General features: G+C 51.9%; 2 protein-coding genes across 3 annotated transcripts in view; both read right to left on the reverse strand.

Moving 5' to 3' along the window:
- Positions 1 to 366, reverse strand: part of MAJIN (membrane anchored junction protein) — a 45,466-nt gene extending 45,100 nt beyond the window's left edge. Inside the window, exon 1 of the transcript XR_001917522.1 lies at positions 324 to 366. The gene's annotated coding sequence lies outside the window, so the exon portion shown is untranslated. The remainder of the gene's footprint in view (positions 1 to 323) is intronic.
- Positions 3,611 to 10,623, reverse strand: BATF2 (basic leucine zipper ATF-like transcription factor 2). Of its 2 annotated transcripts, none has more exons than XM_013975955.2 (3): positions 10,469 to 10,623; positions 8,830 to 8,934; positions 3,611 to 5,629 (listed from the first exon to the last, which is right to left on the reverse strand). In XM_013975955.2, exons 1-3 carry the CDS (start codon positions 10,505 to 10,507, stop codon positions 4,949 to 4,951), a joined length of 825 nt encoding a protein of 274 aa, XP_013831409.1. In that variant the 5' UTR covers positions 10,508 to 10,623; the 3' UTR covers positions 3,611 to 4,948. The 2 variants fall into 2 exon arrangements, with proteins under 2 accessions (XP_013831409.1, XP_005699927.1); XM_005699870.3 differs by having other exon boundaries at positions 3,611 to 5,632.

Consider the following 18,543-nt stretch of genomic DNA (forward strand, 5'->3'; position numbering starts at 1 on the left):
CCCTAATTGCCAAACTGTTTTCTATTCAGTTAGAAGACAAGTAGGCATCTCAAACTTGACAAGGCCAAAACAGGTCTCCTGGTCTCCCTTCCCGAACATATCCACTCCAAACTGCTCCTCTCCCAATCTTTCTTGGTCTTCGGAACTACCAACCACCTGTAGCTCAGGTCTCAAGCTGCAGCGTCATCCTTCTGTCCTCCCTTTCCCCATGCCCAATCCATGAGCACGTCCCATCATCCCTACCTGTAAAGCACACCCTGAATCAGACCTCACCTTACCACCTCCCTGCTACCCCCCTGGCTGTGGTCATCAACACCACTTACCTGGAAGACAGCAACAGCCTCCCCACAGCTCTCCCAGCTCCTTCTGAAGTTCCACGGGGAGAAGCCTTCTGGGCCTCTTCCAGCTTCTGGTGACTCCACGTGTTTCCTGGTTGGGGGCTACCTGACTCCAATCTCTGCCTCTGTCTTCATATGACCTTCTTCTTTGTCTTCTCTTCCTGTTACAGTGGTCTCCTCTTATTCGTCTTTGCATTTAGGGCCCACCTGGACAATTTAAGATCATTTCATCTTGAGATTATTAATTCAATTATATCTGCAAAACCCTAAGGGCACATTTGCAGGTTCTAGGTGGACTTATCTTTTCAAGTGCTACCATTCAGCTCACTGTGTTTTGTGCTGTGCTTGGTCACTTCAGTCGTGTCTGACTTTGCAACCCCATGGACTGTACCCCACAGGGCTCCTCTGTCCATGGGATTCTCCAAGCAAGAATACTGGAGTGGGTTGCCACGCCATCCTCCAGGGGTTCTTCCTGATCTGGGGATCTAACCCGCGTCTCCTGCATTGCAGGCAGATTCTTTACCTGCTGAGCCATTAGGGAAGCCCATTCAACTCTGTATAGAGGTGAATATCAGAAAAAAATAAAACAGCTGGAAGAATTTTTATTGAGTTTACATTCAGTCCTCCAGTGAGTGATTACTTTTCAAAGCGTAGAAGACTCTTGGCTTGCACATACTTGCTATTTCAGCACTGACTGTTATGCGTCACTTCAAAGGTCGTTCTCGAGGAGTGAGTGTCTGCATTGTGTTTGCTGTAAGGCTAACGTGAGGCTGAGCATCTCTAGCCTTGCTACAGCCTCCAGCCTACCAGATTATCTCTGCCCACTGCTGGGGGCATTACCGCTGCCGTCAAGGGGTCAAAATTGTTTCCTCCTAAAAACAAATAGTCTCCCCAAGGAAAGCCAGCTGCTAGTGCTGCTGCTGCTAAGTCGCTTCCGTCGTGTCTGACTCTGTGCGACCCCATAGACGGCAGCCCACCAGGCTCCGCCGTCCCTGGGATTCTCCAGGCAAGAACACTGGAGTGGGTTAGTGCTGATGATAAAAGGAAAGAGAAGGTATCCAAGAAAGTACTAGTTCTCACCCAGCGTGATGAGCAACCTCTAAAACGAATATTCTCCCAATGACCCTGCCTTCTGCGTTTTTGTTTTTGTTTGTCTGTTTTTGGCTGCAGTGGGTCTTCGTTGCTGCACGCGGACTTTCTCTAGTTCTGGCAAATGGGGGCTCCTCTTCACTGAAGTGCACAGAATTCTCCTTGCAGTGGCTTCTCTTGTAGAGCGCAGGCTCTAAGAGTACAGGCTCAGGGGCTGTGGCACACGGGCTTAGTTGCTCCACAGCATGTGGAATCTTCCTGGGCCAGGGATCGAACCCGTGTCCCCTGCACTGGCAGGCAGATTCTCATCCACGGAACCACCAGGGAAGGCCCCACCTTCTGGTTTTTATGCCTTTGTGACATCCTCTCCTCTTGAGTGTGGGCTGGATCTAGTAACTTGCCTCTACTCAACAGAGTATAGTAAAACTGACAGGAAGTCATTTCTGAAATTACACAAAGACTGTGGCTTCTGATCGCTCACCTTTTTCACTTTCCAGCTTGCTTGTTCTGAGCGAAGCCAGCTGCCATGTCCAACAGCCCTATGGAGAGGCCCACACGGCAAGGAGATAATACCTGCACCCAACAGCCTGTAAGAACCTGAGGTCCTCAGTCCAGCAGCCCTCCAGGAACTCAGTTCTGCCAATGACCTGGTGAATAAGCTTGGGAGTGGACCTTCTGGGGCCCACAGGCAGCCATACATGTGAGCTTGGGAGCAGATCCCCCAGTTGAGCCTTCGGAAGATTGCAGCTCCAGCCAACACTTTGAGATTTGGGGGCTGTTTTTTGTTTTGTTTTGTTTTGTTTCATTTGCTTGGGTTTTTGTTGTTGTTTGTGTGGACCATTTTTAAAGACTTAATTGAATTTGTTACAATATTGCTTCTGTTTCGTGTTTATTTTTTTCTTTTTGGCCCCAAGGCATGCAGGATCTTAGGTCCCTGAACAGGGATGGAACTTGACCCTCCTGCATTGGGAGGTGAAGTCTTAACCACTGGGCCACTGGAAAAGTCCTTGGGCAACACTTTGATTGACGCCTGTGAGAAACCCTGAGCCGCTAAGCTGTGCCCAGATTCCCACTCTACGGGAATTTTAAGATGATAAATGTTTGTTGATTCAACCACTGGGTTTTGGAATAATTTTTTATGCAGCAATAGACACACCCAGATATAGATTTCTAGGATATATTCAACCATGTGAAAGCCTTCTGCCACAGTGGTGGCTGTTTACAATTCGGGAATTCACAGATATTAGCTCATATGCCTCAAGAATCTACAGCACCTCCTCCCACTCCTTTGATTCTGTTTATATTTTTAAACAAACATAATATAAAACTATAGTGACAGTTGCACATTCTATTTTTTCTGCTTGATATGTTGTGAGCATTTTCTCACCTCATTAAATATTCTTCAAAGCATTCTTTGTTCTTACCATCTCTTCTGGGGTATGAGTGTACCAACATTAATTAAGTCACTCCCCTCTCTTATTTTGAGCTTAAGGTAGGATTTTACCTTCTTGGGTCATGTCTATGGGCATGTTTCAGCCCCTTTATTCAGGGCCTACAGGGAAAGTTCCAGGAAGGTAGAAGGCAGAATCACCTGTAGTTAAGTGCTCCTGAGTTACATCAAGCCTATACCATTTCCTAGCTATGTGACCTTTACACCCATGGGCCTTGGTTTCCCCTTCCAAACAATGGGGTAATAATTATATCTACTTTCCAGAGTTATTAGAGGCATCAGCGAGTTAACCCAAGTTACACAGAGAGTGCCTGACAAATTTTAGGTTATACAGACACAAGCCAGGCCACAGTGTCCTCATCACCCAACGAGTCCTCGAGCACCATACGTCATATCGACTCTTGTCCCAGACTCAAGCCAGCCTCCAACCAACAGTGTCTTGGCTTCCCTCCCACCAGTCTGTTCTCCCTGAACCTGCTGGTGACTCCTGCTCTGTAGCCATCCACAATCCTGTGGCCACGACACCTCCTCTTCCTGCATGACTCTGAGCAAGTCCAACCCATCTTAAGGCCTCAATCTCCTCATCTACAAAATGGGAAGGGAGGTTGGATTAAGAGGTCCATGAGGGATTGCCCACCTAAGATTCTAAACCATGCTCTTTTCTTTCAAAGGTCTTTTGGTTTCAATAGTACAAAGTACAGTCAGAATTTTAAACAACTAACTAAAGCAGAAAGAATTGGAAAACACTTTATTTACCATAACATAGGTACCATGTGCTCAGCATTTCCTGGAGTGTGTCACATACTAGCCTAGTGTCTGCTTACGTGTGTAAATCTGGGTGAAGAGCTGGAGCTTCTCATCTCTCTCCCCTTACAGTGTTTGTCTTCAGTCTGAATGAGAACCCACCATCCCCTACTTCCACCCCCATCCCCAAGCAGGTGCTGCAACTGCACTCCTATCTGGTCCCAGGCCCCTGCTCCATCAGGCCAAAGAGCAACAGGGGCATTGCTCAGAGGGGCTGGAGGGTAATGGGAGTCTGTGAGCTGCACAGGGATGAGGACAGTACTGAAGAAGACACAGGTCTCACTGCATGCTAAGTGCTAAGTCGTTCAGTCATGTCCAACTCTTTGCCACCCCATGGACTGTAGCCTGGCAGGCTCCTCTGTCCATGGGGATTCTCCAGGCAAGAATACAGGAGTGGGTTGCCATGCCCTCCTCCAGGGGATCTTCCCAACCTAGGGATGGAACCTGCATCTCTTACGTCTCCTGCGTTGGCAGGCAAGTTCTTTACCACTATCACCACCTGGGAAGCAGGGAATCACAAAGCAAAAGGTTCAAGTCCAGCACTTGCTCAAACCTAAGTTTGCACCTGCTCCTTCCCTCATTATTTCTACCTGCCTTTTGTGCAGGACGTGAATGCTCTCAGAAGTCCATTCACCATGGCCCTGGGAGGAAGGGAGAGGTAGGGAACTATTTGGGAATAGCTTGGTGAGCTGACCCTTCAGAATCCAAGGTCACCATGTGGCTATGGACCCTCAGCGTGTAGAAATCCCAGAGGGGACTGCTTCAGGCTTGTCCACAACTCCAACCCACAGGTTCAGCTCTTTGGCATTGAAAAAACTACTAGGAGCCTAAAGGATTCTCTTCTGGGCTCCTGCTTGGCCCTTCCCCACCAGGGTTTGGACTCTGGACCAGCCCCAGTAAGGGCAAACTTTCAGAAATTACAGGGCTTTGTGGCCCTGGGAATCACAGAGCAAAAGGGAGAGTCCCTGCCCACTCCCAGCACTTAAACCTCTCAGGCCGGCTCTAGGTTTCTAGGACCCCAGCCCCTAGGGTGCCTGGGCCAGGATCCCACCAGGAGAAGGAGGAGCAGATTGTGATGATTCGGGTCCCAAGAAAGGCTATGTGACCTTGGACAAGTCACTTGGCTTCCCTGAGCCTCTGTGTCCTTTCCACTCCTAGTTAGCTGGTCAGCCAAGAAAGGCAGCCCTCAGCAGCAACAGGAGATGCCTGTGCGCCGAGGCTGCTTCCTGGGTCCGAGGAAGGGGCTAGCCCAGTTCTGGGGGCCAGGTTAGAAGTGGACTTGAGCAGAAGAGAGCAGAGGGAAGTCCAGGAGGGGGTGGGGGCTGGGATCCACGCCCAGCCCTTGCCAATCTGCTGCTGAGGAAGCTGGCTTATGCTCCCTGCCCTGCAGAGACCCCAGCCCCGGAGCAGCTGAGGGGCTGTGGGGTGTGGACCCTGGCTTCCCCCTGGTGGGGTGCTCCAGCCTGAGGAACTCTAGAGGGGCAGGTTGGGCTGTGGGGCTGGGCAGGAGGGTGTTGAGCTTGGAGGAAGGTCTCAGCAGGCCAGAGCCAGCAGGGGAGGCGGACTGGGCAGGGCTGGGTGACTGTCGTGCAGGAGATGCAGTGACTGCAGCGGGACCAAGGGACAGGGAGGGCAGAGGGGACAGGAGGAGGCTGAGGGACCCACGAGGCTGCGGGTCTGGAGAGGGTTGCGGAGCCGAGGGAGAAGAGGCTGGGGTCCGGAACAGGCCCAGCTGCTCCTGGCAGCCACGTTGTCCGTGGGGCACGGAGCCTGGGGGCCGCTCGGCCTGGCCCCAGCAGCCAGCGGCCCCCGGAGCCAAGCAGGAGGCACAGTCCAGCGGGCACAGGCGCTCATGCACGTGCAGGGCCTGAGTCCACCAGGCCAGCTCAGCCTGAAGGGCCTGGATCTCCTTCCGCAGGGCGTGGTTCTGCTTCTCCAGTGACTCATGCTGCTGGGGGGAGAAGCAGATATAGATGGGGAGGGTTATGTCAGCCAGAATCAGAGGCCCAGCTTGAGCCCTAGTTCCCAATGCCCCAGGGTCCTCAATTTAGAAGGAAAGATACCGCTGCCACCTCAATGCCCTTTTGGCTGCTCTCTGGCCAGACATTCATGACCACCACCTCAGACCTGTCTGCTCTCTCTCCCCAGTGCCAGGTGCCTGGGATCTCCGCTCACCCGGGAGCTCCACCAGCCTCCTAAGTGGTGCGCCTCTCAAACTGCCTGATCTCTTGGCCCAGAGGAGACCTTCGCTGGCTGCAGTGCCAATGGGACATTAAAGCCCTTTAACGTCTCCCAGGACTCCCCACGTGTGGTGGCCTCAGCTCACACTCCCAGTTTCATTTCTCCAGCTGCTCCTGATGCCCCCACTTCCTGTTCCTCAAATGGACTCTGCTTCCTCGCCACACTTGCAGTCTCCTCTGCCTGGACAATTCCAGCCCCGCTTCCCCGGTCTAATCCTGACATGGCCTTCTTGTGACAACTTAGATGCCCTCTGTCCTGGACACTTCTAGGCTGCCCAGTGCCATTGCCAGACCTCCTCGACATCCAGCACTTGCCCACCGAGGCACTGTGGGCAGAGTCCAGGCTCACGGTTTACAGGTTGGCAGCACAGGTGTGCTCTCTTCAGCATTTAGGTTCTGTTCTGCTGAGCGCTGGGTGGGAACCCGGTGGGACAGTAATCAGTGTGAAGTTCTAAACAATCATTTATTAGTATGATGGCAACAGTGGTGGAAAATGCAGAAGTAACTTTATTTCCACAGCTTATCAGACTCGGAGAAGGCAGTGGCACCCCACTCCAGTTCTCTTGCCTGGAGAATCCCATGGACGGAGGAGCCTGGTGGGCTGCAGTCCATGGGGTCGCGAAGAGTCAGACACAACTGAGCGACTTCGTTTTCACTTTTCACTTTCATGCATTGGAGAAGGAAATGGCAACCCACTCCAGTGTTCTTGCCTGGAGAATCCCAGGGACGGGGGAGCCTGGTGGACTGCCATCTATGAGGTCGCACAGAGTCGGACATGACTGAAGCGACTTAGCAGCAGCAGCAGCAGGCTCAGTGACTTCCTTTGAGCCCCTTGCCCTGCCTTTTACGGACATTTTCTAAAAGAAGAAGCTGCAAGGGTGTTTTATATTAAAATGTTGCTTAAGCCATGGACTCAAAGTTCTAACAGGCCTCAGAGCCACCCACAGCCCCCCTCCCAAGCTGGTTTCTGCTGTGGAAGGTGGAAAGACACTTTAAAAACATGTCATTAGGTCACTCTTTACCTAAATTCTCCAAAGGCATCAATACACCTCCAGAAACTGGGTCACTTATTCATTCATTTACCACCCTCAGGTTGCTCAACTGTCACCTCCTCCAGGAGGGCTTCCCTAGTTAGGTTTCCATCACCCCGCATGTCCCACTCCCTTCCCTGTTCCCTGCTTTAATCCTTCCTAGGACACTTATCACTATCTGGTATCCCAAATGCCTCATAGGTCATTTATTTGTCTATCTGGCTCCCCCGTGAAAATATGAGCCTTGAGGAGGGTGAACTGGACTTTTCTCTGCTGTGTTCACAGCTGTATCTCCAGTGCTTAGAACTGTGCTTGCCGCATGAGAGATACTCAGTAGGCATTTCTGGAAGGAAGGAATAAATGAGCTCATGAAGTCTCAGCTGCCTCCAGGCATGCCATCCTGGGCATCAGTCCTCGTTCGCATGCATTGTACAGGGTGCTACTCTCTTAAGCTCATGCCAGCCCTATTTCATTTGCCTGCAATGCTTTTTCTTACCTTCATTTGGAAAACTCCTATTCATCCTTCAAAACCAGCTCAGACTTCATTTCTGTATCACCTTGACCCAACTATCTGTATGTTGTTCCTACCTATGAGTTCCCACTTTATTTTGACTCTATTGTTCACTCCAGAGAGAAATACTGAGTTCCTTCTATCTGCCAGGCACTGGTCCAGGTGATGGGGAGACAGTAGGCAGCAGAAGAGTTCCCTGCCTTCAGGGTGCTTACAGTCTGGTGAGGAAGACAAGCAATGGTCAACATCTAGACTTGTGATGCAAGGTCAGTGTTAACCAGAAAAATAAAGCAGAGTAATAGGTGAGGTCTATTTAGCTCAGATGTTTAGAAAGACCTCCTCCTTTTGAGGCGGTGACATTTGAGCCAAACACCCAGCAAGGAGTGAAGATCTAGCTGGGCTGCTGTTTGAAGATAGAGGGAGCAGCCAGGGGAGCCCGTGAGGCTGGACATGCTCCATCAGGGAAGGAACACAGAGAACGAGGTGCAGGATGTTGGGAGGGGAAGGTGGACAATGGGGGTGGGGTCGCAGAGAGTGTAGGACCTTTGGGTGTGGAGGGCTCTGAAGTTTACTCATTGCAGTAAGGACTATCGCATATGCAGCCCAACCAAAGGCCAGGTCCTGAACCCAGCTCTTAACGGTCCCCCCGAAGTGTGTCCTTTCTGCACAGAGGAAGAAGGGAAACCCCAAGGTCAGGTTAGCATCTGAGGTCAGGTTACCATCCAAGGTGAAGAGGCAAGTGTGAGTAGAGCCTCCCCACCCTCCACCCCACCAGGCTCCTTGGCCTCCTTTAGTCTTCACAAGGATCCTGCCACGGGGCAGGGATTTTTGGATGAGGACAGCGAAGCTCAGTGAAGGAAAAGACCTGCAGCTATGGAATGCAGCAGCTGGGACTCTAAAGCCAGCCCATCTTAACCCTGAACCAGTTTCTCGCAGACGGTCTTGGCCACTCACATCAGAACCCTGACAGGCAGGGTGATCACCGCAGTGCAGCACCTCTGAGGTGGGTTCTGGGTGGGCAGGGCTCAGGGACCTACCTTTGGATGAAGGCCTCACCTGGTCACCGGGCCAGGTTCTCCCTGTTTCCCTCCACTTCTTGTCTCCTCCCTCTAGACTGGGGGCGCCTTGAGGGCAGGCCTGGGCTGAGAATGCACTGTCATGCCCCTGGAGCCCAGCATGTATCTGGCACACAATTTCCGCTCAGCACTCAGGAATTTCTGAATCTCAGCTGCAGAGCCCTCTCTCTCCCCAGGTTCAGGGCCCCTGGCACCTACAGCAGTGCAGGGGAACTGCTGATTAGTTGGACAGAGAAGAGGTGGCCAGCCCGGGTGAGTGATATCGGGGATGGGAAGGGAGGCGTCCCCACCTGGTGCAGGGCATCCGCCTTGCTCGTGTGCTTCTGCCGGCTTCTCTGGGCGGCCGCCCGGTTCTTCTCTTTCTTCCTCAGCTGCCTCTGATGCTCCTCAGCGTCCTGTAGGGGCCCGATAGGAGCGGGCTAGCTGTAAAGCCATTCCCTTCTCTTTTGAGGGGTCAGCGCCATGCGGCCTGTGGCATCTTAGCTTAGCTCAGGTGTTTGGAAAGACCTTGTCCTACTGAAGCAGTGACATTTGAGCCAAACACCCAGCAAGGAGTGAGGGTCTAGCTGGGATGCTGTCTAAAGGCAGAGGGAGCCGCCAGGGTTCAAACCCGTGACCCTTAAATTGGAAGCCTGGAGACTTAACCACTGAACCACCAAGGAAGTCTCAGCCATATTCTTCTTGAATCAAGTCCCCGAGGGTCCCCTTTCCGCCAGAAGCCCTCTCTGGCTCCATCGGTTTCCACACACCCCATCAAAGACACAGCACAGCTCGGTGGAATGCCAGCCTCACATACATACCACTCACAGCTCATGACGGGGCAGCACATGCCCCAGACAGAACCCGCTTCACACCTACAGGCTCCTTATGCACCGTGTTGCTCTGGGTAGATCACTCACTTCCCTGAGCCCCATTGCCTGATCTGCCCCAAATGGAGGCACTGGTGCCTTCCTCACGGGCTGGAAAGCTGGCAGGGGTTAATAAAAGTCGCTGTTGTTCTAATCACTACTGTTTCCACCGTTAAGGCGTTGATTTCTCTAGCCTGAGCTCCTTCTGTGAGGACGAGAGGGGGGGTGGTTCCGATTCTACTCTGTGTTCCCCTGCCCAGCTCAGGCCCAAAGCTGATATTCATTTATCCCACAAATATTTGCACACCTACTATGTGCCATGCACTGAGCTGAGGGGACGCAGCAGCAAACATAAGAGGCAGTACTTCCTGCCCTCAAGCTACTTGCATTCTAGTGGGCCAGCAGCCTAGAATGAGAGAATGAGTCTCTTCTGACAGAAGAGCGGACGCAGAGGGTGACAGCTGTGACTCTCCCCCTTCACTGGGGTTCATGAGCTTAGATGAATAGTTAACCCACACGCCCAGGACTCTGGAAAATCAGACAAGAGGGAACACTGGAGACCCCACAACCCCCTCCCTCAGGTCACTCTGGGAGGTGTGTTCTGAGTGTGGGGACCTCAGGCAGGTCCCTGGCCTCCCTCACTGAGGACTCTGCAACTCCTAAGTTCCTGGCCACAGCAGGCCCCTTGCAGGTGCTGGGGGACTGAGAGACTGGAGCCTGGAGGGGAAAGACCCGCCATAAGAGAAGGGCCTGAGCCTCTGGTACTTGGGTTCTGGACTAGAGGCAAGGCCTCCAGTGGAGCTGTGGCCAGAAAGCTCGGGGAGGAAAGAGGAGGCTCCTGTAATGGCAGCGTAGGACAGGTAGGTGAGGAGAGAGCTGTAATCAGAGGCCAAGTTCTAAACTGAAGCCTGGATCTGCAATGTCAGAGCAGGAAAGCCCTCAAGCCAAACCCCTAAGGAGACTGAGGCCCAGAGACGGGTGTGTGAGGCCTCCACTCCCCAGCCCCTGCGAACAGAGCCGGCCCCGGCACCCTGGGGCATATTCCCCTTCTTAGCCCCTGAACCTGCTCCCCTGCACTCACCGTCCTGGTCAGAGGCCCATCGCCCCCGCAGAGGTGCATGGTGGGGAGGAGAACACGGGCTCACACCGGTGGGGCGTCCCTCAGCTGCTGTGACCTCCCAGTGCCCTCTTGGGGCCCAAGGAAGTGGCAGCTCTTTAAATCCCCGGTGACCACTCCGCCCCCAACAAGGCAAGTTTCAGTTTCTCCTAAAGCCACCGGCTGCTCAGAATCCCAGGCTCGGCTTGGCTCACGTGGCTGGAATTTCCTAACACAAACGGGCCTTCCGGTTGGGCCCCTTTTCTGGGATGAGGATGGTGGAGTGTGGCCAGAGGAGGGGGGCTGAAGGCCAGGTGTGGGGAGGCTGTTGTAGGAGAGGGCGGGCAGGCCGCCAGAGACAGAGCCAAGAGGAGAAGCCAGTGGGGCACCGAGGGCTCACCAGGGATGTGGGGGCATCCCTGGGCTCCACAATTGCAGGAGCCAGGTTCACAGCCCACTTTTGGCTCGTTGGAGCTGTGCAGCTTTGAGAAGGTGATTTACCCTCTCTGAGCCTTAGTTGCCTCATCTGTAAAGGGAGATGATATAGATATCCGCTCACAGGCTTGATGTAGGGACTAAGCAAGATAATACAATCACCTCCCCCAACCCTGTGAGACTAATAATGTTGAGACAAGTCTGCAAAAATAAGCAACAGCTCTTAAATAGACGAACAGATGGCTAATGGCTGTGTTTTCATACAACAGACCACGCAGCAGTAGAGAGAGTGACGTCTAGCAGTTAAGAGCACAGCTCCCAAGCTACGTGACTCGGGTATATCATTTCACCTTTCCGTGCCTCTGTTTTCAAATCTGTTAAGTGGGGACAAAGATAATTTTGTTGTGAAGGTGATGTATGTGAAGGCACCTGAAAGCATGCCTGGTGCAGAACAAGGGCTCAACAAATATTCACAATTGTGATGCGATGGAAGAGTCAAAGCTGCGTGTATCATCATGTCTAAAAGCTCATTCCTTCCACTTGGAAGAAAATGACAAGTGGCAACCAGATCTGAATGACACCATTTCTGAAATGCTGAATAATAAGGATATGTAATTATGTAGGAAAAGTATAAAAATATGCATGAGAATCAGAAACACAAAATTCAGAGAGTGGTGGCTTGGTGGGGGTGGAGGTGGAGAGGGACTAAAGGGGACCCGCAGAGACTTCAGTGTGTCTGTGACATATCATTGCTTCAGCTGTGGGAACACAGTTGTCTTGTTATAGTATTATTAGCTACACTCTGGGGTCCTGGAGAGGGAAAGGGCAACCCATTCCAGTATTCTTGCCTGGGAAATCCCATGGATAGGAGAGCCTGGTGGGCTACAGTCTGTGGGGTCACAAAGAGTCAGATACGACTTAGTGAGTAGACCACCACCACCACACTTTGGGGTAGTCCCGAAATGTTTCATAATAAAAACTTTTGTTAAAGATCTAATAAAAACTTTTGTTAAAGATCTAAAAAAAACCTGAAGCCCCAGGCAAATCTGTATGATTGCTGTATCTCTAAGACAGACCATGCTTGGGAGGGACAGCAGTTCAGGCGATGGTACAGCCATTAATCCCTGTCCAAGAACAGCATCATAACTGATATACAGTGAAGAGTCAGTCCTGTGGTCTGCTGACCAGAGCATCTGGGGGTTGTGCCTGAGTCTCAGGGGCTCAAGGCTGATGGTGTGGGTAAATACTGTGGATTCCATCTTCTGACAGATAATGGTGTCCTGAGAGATAATGTGTTGAGGAGTTCACAGCTGTCTCTGAGCTTATTAGAAAAGAACACTGTCAGGAATTCCCTGGTGGTCCAGTGCTTTGGATGCAGCACTTTCACTGCCGTGGCCTGGGTTCAATCCCTGGCTGGGGAACTAAGATCCCTACAAGACTCATGAGCAGCCAAAAAAGAGAAAAAGAAAAGAACACTGCAATTGATTAACAATGTCTGCCATGCCATAATTGATCAGTGATGCCTGTCATGAGCAGGGCATTGACAACTATAGTCCCCTGCTACCCACCCCAGTATTCTTGCTGGGAGAATTCTGGGACAGAGGAGCCTGGTGGGCTACAGTCCATGGGGTCACAGACAGTCAGACACGACTGAGAGACGTGGGCTTCCCCAGTAGCTCAGACAGTAAAGAATCTGCCTGCAATGCAGGAGACCTAGGTTCAATCCCTGGGTTGGGAAGATCCCCTGGAGAAGGGACTGGCTACACTCCAGTGTTCTTGCCTGGAGAATTCCATGGACAGAGGAGCCTGGTGGGCTGCAGTCCACAGGGTTGCAAAGAGTCAGACAGGGCTGAGCAACCAACACTTTCATGCCTACAAGTGGGCATGAAACCTGTTTCTGCTTTAGAGTCAGACTGGACTCTGACACCTGGCACTCTCCTCTCCAGGTCTAGCACCTGGGATCTCAGTGTCCTCTTATATATGCTGTGGATGACCAGGAAATCATACCTGTTTACAAAGTTGATTTGAAGATGGGAAAGAATGAAATGAGAAGAGAGCTCTTTTTTTTTTTTTTTTTTTTTGGACATAGACTGGCGATTCGATTCTTACATGATAGTATACATGTTTCAATGCCATTCTCCCAAATCATCCCACCCTCTCCCTCTCCCTCTGAGTCCAAAAGTCCGCTATACACATCTGTGTCCTTTTTGCTGTCTTGCATACAGGGTCATCATTGCCATCTTTCTAAATTCCTTATATATGTGTTAGTATACTGTATTGGTGTTTTTCTTTCTGGCTTACTTCACTCTGTATAATTGGCTCCAGTTTCATCCATCTCATCAGAACTGATTCAAATGTATTCTTTTTAACGGCTGAGTAATACTCCATTGTGTATATGTACCACAGCTTTCTTATCCATTCATCTGCTGATGGACATCTAGGTTGTTTCCATGTCCTGGCTATTATAAACAGTGCTGCGATGAACATTGGGGTACATGTGTCTCTTTCAATTCTGGTTTCCTCTGTGTGTATGCCCAGCAGTGGGATTGCTGGGTCATATGGTAGTTCTATTTGCAATTTTTTAAGGAATCTCCACACTGTTTTCCATAGTGGTTGTACTAGTTTGCATTCCCACCAACAGTGTAGGAGGGTTCCCTTTTCTCCACACCCTCTCCAGCATAAAAAATATGGTTAGATGCCACGAAGTAGGTGGCAATGCCTTAACCGTATGCGTGTTGTTAGGCCCGAGAGCCTCTTCCATCCTTGTCAAGGGGAGTGCTAACCTTCTCTCCTTTCACACAACACAAGAGAAGAGAGCTCTTTGCATATTGTGAAGTACTATCTGGCTAGACTCCATTCCCATTCCTGAGATTTGTGGGGACACAGGAAGAATTATGCCGCCTCATAATTTTAAATGCCTGGGTACAGTTGGGATTGGGCATGACGGCGGGGCCTGCCCTCCTTGTGTGTGAAGGGCCTGGGGGAGGAGGCTAAAGTGGGGGCACCCCATGCAGTGAGGCTGCCCCAACTACTCTGAATTACTTCTCTTTCCCAGAAACCAGGAGGGCTGAGGCCTCTTTCCCGAGGTGGGCACCTGAGGGGCTCATTAGGCCATAAGCTCCTCAGGGAAGGATCCGGGGGAGCCACAGGCATGATGTAACCAAGGAAAACACACCTGGAGGTGGGGAGGGAGGGATGAGTAGGGCTAGGGCCCAGGTATCCCCACCTCAAGTTCCCGGCCCCAGACGTAGACCCCAAGTGTTCCCCTCTCAAGACTTTGGCTTCTGGCAGAAGGGCGACAGCAAGTGTTCCTGTGACCCCTCTCAGAAGGCCGCAGCCTCAGAGGAAAATCACAGAAGGTAGCATTTATGGCTTGATGTCCCCAAGGAGTGGCAGGGAGTCAGGGACACAGAGTGGGTAATGTTTAACTGTGAATGGCCGTGCCAGGCTGGCAGAGTAGGCTTCAGGGCCACCCAGTCCAACTTCTTACTTAGAAGGTGAGGAGCTAATGCCCAGAGAGGCAAGGTCATCTGGGGGAAGGGGGCGGAGCTGGAGGGGGGACACACCACCTTCCTCCAAGCCCCGTCTGTCTCCACACCCCGCATGGAAGGCCCCTGTCCATGAGTCCCAGGACTCGAGCACCTCCATGGGTGAAGGCTTGGAGGCCTCCCCCAACCAGACTGACAGAGTGAGCTCCTGGGCAGCAAGATCGCTGCCTGTCTTACTCTCTGAAGCATCTCCAGCACCTCAAACACTGCCTCCACCTAACGTTGTTGCTGTTCGGTCGCTCAGTCATGTCCGACTCTGTGACCCTGTGGACTGCAGCACACCAGGCTTCCCTGTCCTTCACCATCTCCTGGAGCTTGCTCAAACTCATGTCCATAGAGTCGATGATGCCATCCAACCATCTCATCCTCTGTTGCCCTCTTCTTCTCCTGCCCTCAGTCTTTCCCAGCATCAGGGTCTTTTCCAATGAGTCAGCTCTTTGCATTAAGTGGCCAAAGTACTGGAGCTTTAACTTCAGCATCAGTCCTTCCAATGAGTATTCAGGGCTGATTTCCTTTAGGATTGACTGATTTGTACTTGATTAACGAACACACGAGTGAAAGTCCAGCATGCAGGCAGCTTGCCAGCAGGGAACCCCACCAACTTCCTGGATGAGTAAAATACTTTCGCTTTCCTCATTCCTAGGTTCCTGGGGGACTCTCCCTAACTAACTTCTTCATTTTACCAGTGGGGAAACTGAGGTAACAGGAGGGGACTGTCACACAGCTGGTTGGGAGAGGCCAGGATGCATTGATTACCTTGTCCCAATTCCCTCCCAGACCTCCTAGAGTGAGAGAGATGCCCAGGGTCTTCAGTCACCCCCTCTCTTTCTAGGCCCTGTCCATGTGCACCCCTCGGTTGAGGCCTGGCCTCTCCAGGGCACCCCAAGCGAGCTTCAGACGACGGCAAGGAGAGAAAGAGGCCAGGTGCCAGCTGGTGCGGCTGAGGCTGGCTATCGACTTCCTGCCATGAGCAAGGATGGGCCCTCGTGGAAGCTAAGCCTCAGCTGGGAGGGGTTCACAACCGAATGGGGTGTAGGACGCATGCCCAGCATATTGCTGGGCAGGGCAGGAGGGTGACATCTGTGAAGGCATCTGTGGCAGGCAGAGAGCACTTCCTGTTGGGGAGATCAGAGGCTTTCCAGAGAAAGAAAGGCAGGTCGTTGTCTTTGGGAAGGGCATTGAAGAACGGGGAGAGGGACTTGACCCAGGGCCCGGAACTTGATCTCAAGCAAGTCACTTAACTAACGGGACTTCCCTGGTGGTCCACTGGTTAAGAATCTGCCTGGCAATGGTGGCCATGTGGGTTTAACCCCTGGTCGGGGAACTAAGATCTCACATAATGCAGGGCAACGAAGCCCACAAGCCGCAACTACTGAGCCTGTGCACTGCAACAAAGACCCTGCATGCCGCCACTAAGGCCCAACGCAGCCAAATAAGTAAATAAACATTTTTAATTAAAAAAAAAACCTAACTAACCTCTTTCTGGCTTATTGTAAAATGGGGGTAATAACGTAAGTATCTAGAAGCAATATATATGAAGTGCTTAGAACACTGCCTGGTGCACAGTAAGTCCCATAAATATCTTTTAAGCTTTTAACAGATGCACTTAATAGAAAACTGATGGACTTTTTGTTCACATACCGCAGGCTTGTATTTTGTTTTTTTTCATTATTACTTTTATTACTATTATTAATTTTAGGGAAAAAATGGCAGAGTGCAAGATCAGGCATGAGTTTTTTTATTCTAATGAAATACATTTAGTGAAAAGAGGGTTAATGAATGCGTCCATATGTAAAGAGCAGCACATATTTGATGAAAACTGCTCAAAATTTCTCATGTTTACAAAGGAGTCTCAATAAGAGGTGGGAAGTGAGCTGTCTCTAGACTCTTAGTTTATAAATGATCTGGCTAGGCTTAGGTTACTGACAAGTTTTGAGAATACCAGCTTCAGGCATGGGTTGATCATGATGCCCACACAAGGCCATCAGGAGTCAGTGCTTCACCCTACCTGCTCTGTCCCTGACTGGCTTCATTCTCAGGCAGCTCCTGCTCATGGTGGTAAGATGGCCACTAGAAACACCAGCTTAGCTGCCCCAAGAGGGGCATCCCTGCTACTTTCCCATTATTTCCAACAAAGACATCAGACCTGGCTCTGCTTGGTCTGCCCTGAGTCACGTGCCTGTTCCTGACATCAGTCACTGTGGCCAGGAGACAAGGTGAGATAGGTACGGCTGGGGTCCCCTAGGGGCCAGGGGTGAGGGAGGGGAACTTGCAGAGGGCTCGGGGCACTGTTGGCAGGAGAAGAGGGACCGGATGCTGGGCTGATATCACCACGTTGGCTGAGATTCAGATATGAGGAAGCTGCCTTTCCGCAGTATATCCCTTGGCCGGGTCATGTCCCCAGCTGGGACAGGCTCAATCCCCACGTGTCTCTCACACCAAGCCTGGCTCTCTCTCCTTTTATTGCCTCACAGGGACCTGTAAGTGGGAAAGATGAACAATGCTGGGCAAGGACGGGTAGTGACGTCATGGGGACAACCCACGGCATAGGGAGAAAAGGACTGACTTTCACTTCATCATGGCACCTTCACCGTGGGGGTTCTCATTAAAGCTGGAATCTGCAAATAGCTGGGCCTCCCAGGGAGAGGGCAACTTCACGGGGGCTCTGTGATGCCATTACCTCCCAATCTTGCCGGGTCCCCTGGGGCCTCCAGAGCTTTACGCTTCTGATTCTCCGCTATTTCTTGAATGTACATGTCTTTCTGGGAAGCTGACTTAAACCTCTGGAAGAGGGCAGGGACTATAAATAGTAAACAACCGAACCCTGAAGAGTGGGCGAGCCTCCCAGGGCTTCTCGGGTATGGCAACAGAGACCACAGCACATGGATTTCCCCAGGTGGCCCAAGTCCCAAACAGGTTGAGTTCAAATCCCCGCTCTGCATCTACCATTCATGTGAACTTGGATAGGGCCCTTAGTTTCTCTGGGCCTCAGTTTCCTCATCTGTATAATGGGCCATGGTGATAACTGAAACCACATCTGGACAGCAGTCACTGGCGAGCTCCTTCTTGTCCCTGTGTCCCTGGCTGGGCCTCCCTGGTGATGTCACATTTAGACTGTCCACTTTGGATGGTGGAGAAGCCCAGGCTGGGCACCGTGCTGAGATCCTCGACACTGGAGAGCAAAGACAGTCTCCCTGGCCTTGGAGGGAGTGTTCCCTTCTTCAAACGGTTCTCTCCCCCTGAGCTTCTGTGTCGGTTCCCACGAGAGCTCTGAGAGGCAGGAAACTCTCACTAGGAGGCTAGTTTGGGAGGCGGGCAGCCAGGGTCATGAGCAAGGGCTGGAGGACTGCGGTGGGATGAGGGCTAAAGCCTAGCCCCGAGCGGCCAGCAACTCATGAGCACAAACCAGAGAGCGCTCGCCACAGCTAGCCCAGCCCAGGAGTCATACCAAGGGTGCCAAGAGCTTTGGCAAGGCAGACTGGCAGTACTTCATGGTCAGAAGATTCTAGAGATTGTCATCCAGTCTCCTTGTTTTACAGTTGGGGAGGGGACTTGCCCCAGGGCAGGGAGGCAGCAGAGCCAAGCAGGTTCTGCTGCAGCCCCGGATTCTTGTCCCCTCTGACTTCTCACTTATCCAGCTAACGTCTGCCAGCTCTGCTGTGGAAATAGCAGGGACTCAGGGCACCCTCAGAAGAGCAGGAAGCACTCTCACTTGTGGCAGAAACCTGCCATGGGTCCTTGGGAGAAGGACTCTGACCTTCGTCGTTGAAGCACCGTTGAAGACAGGGCCTCCCACAGGTCCTGGGCCAGGTGGGGCCCCCAGTCAGAAGCAGCCCAGGAAGTTGTCCCAGGAGAACTGGGTTCACCTGCAGCTCAGGGACTGCCAGGGACGAGGCCTCCAGCAGACTTGCGCCCTCTCTGGGGCTCGATTTCCTCATATGTAAAACGAAGGAATGTGACCACTGACCTCTGAGAGCCCTTTTGATCTGGGTGGAGGTCGGGAACAGCCTGAGGCCTATGGGGAGGAGACACCTCTAAGCTGGAGGGAGTTCCTGCCATTTGAGAGAAAAGAGTCAG

Source organism: Capra hircus, chromosome 29 (genome assembly GCF_001704415.2).
Source record: "Capra hircus breed San Clemente chromosome 29, ASM170441v1, whole genome shotgun sequence".
Lineage (NCBI taxonomy): Eukaryota > Metazoa > Chordata > Mammalia > Artiodactyla > Bovidae > Capra > Capra hircus.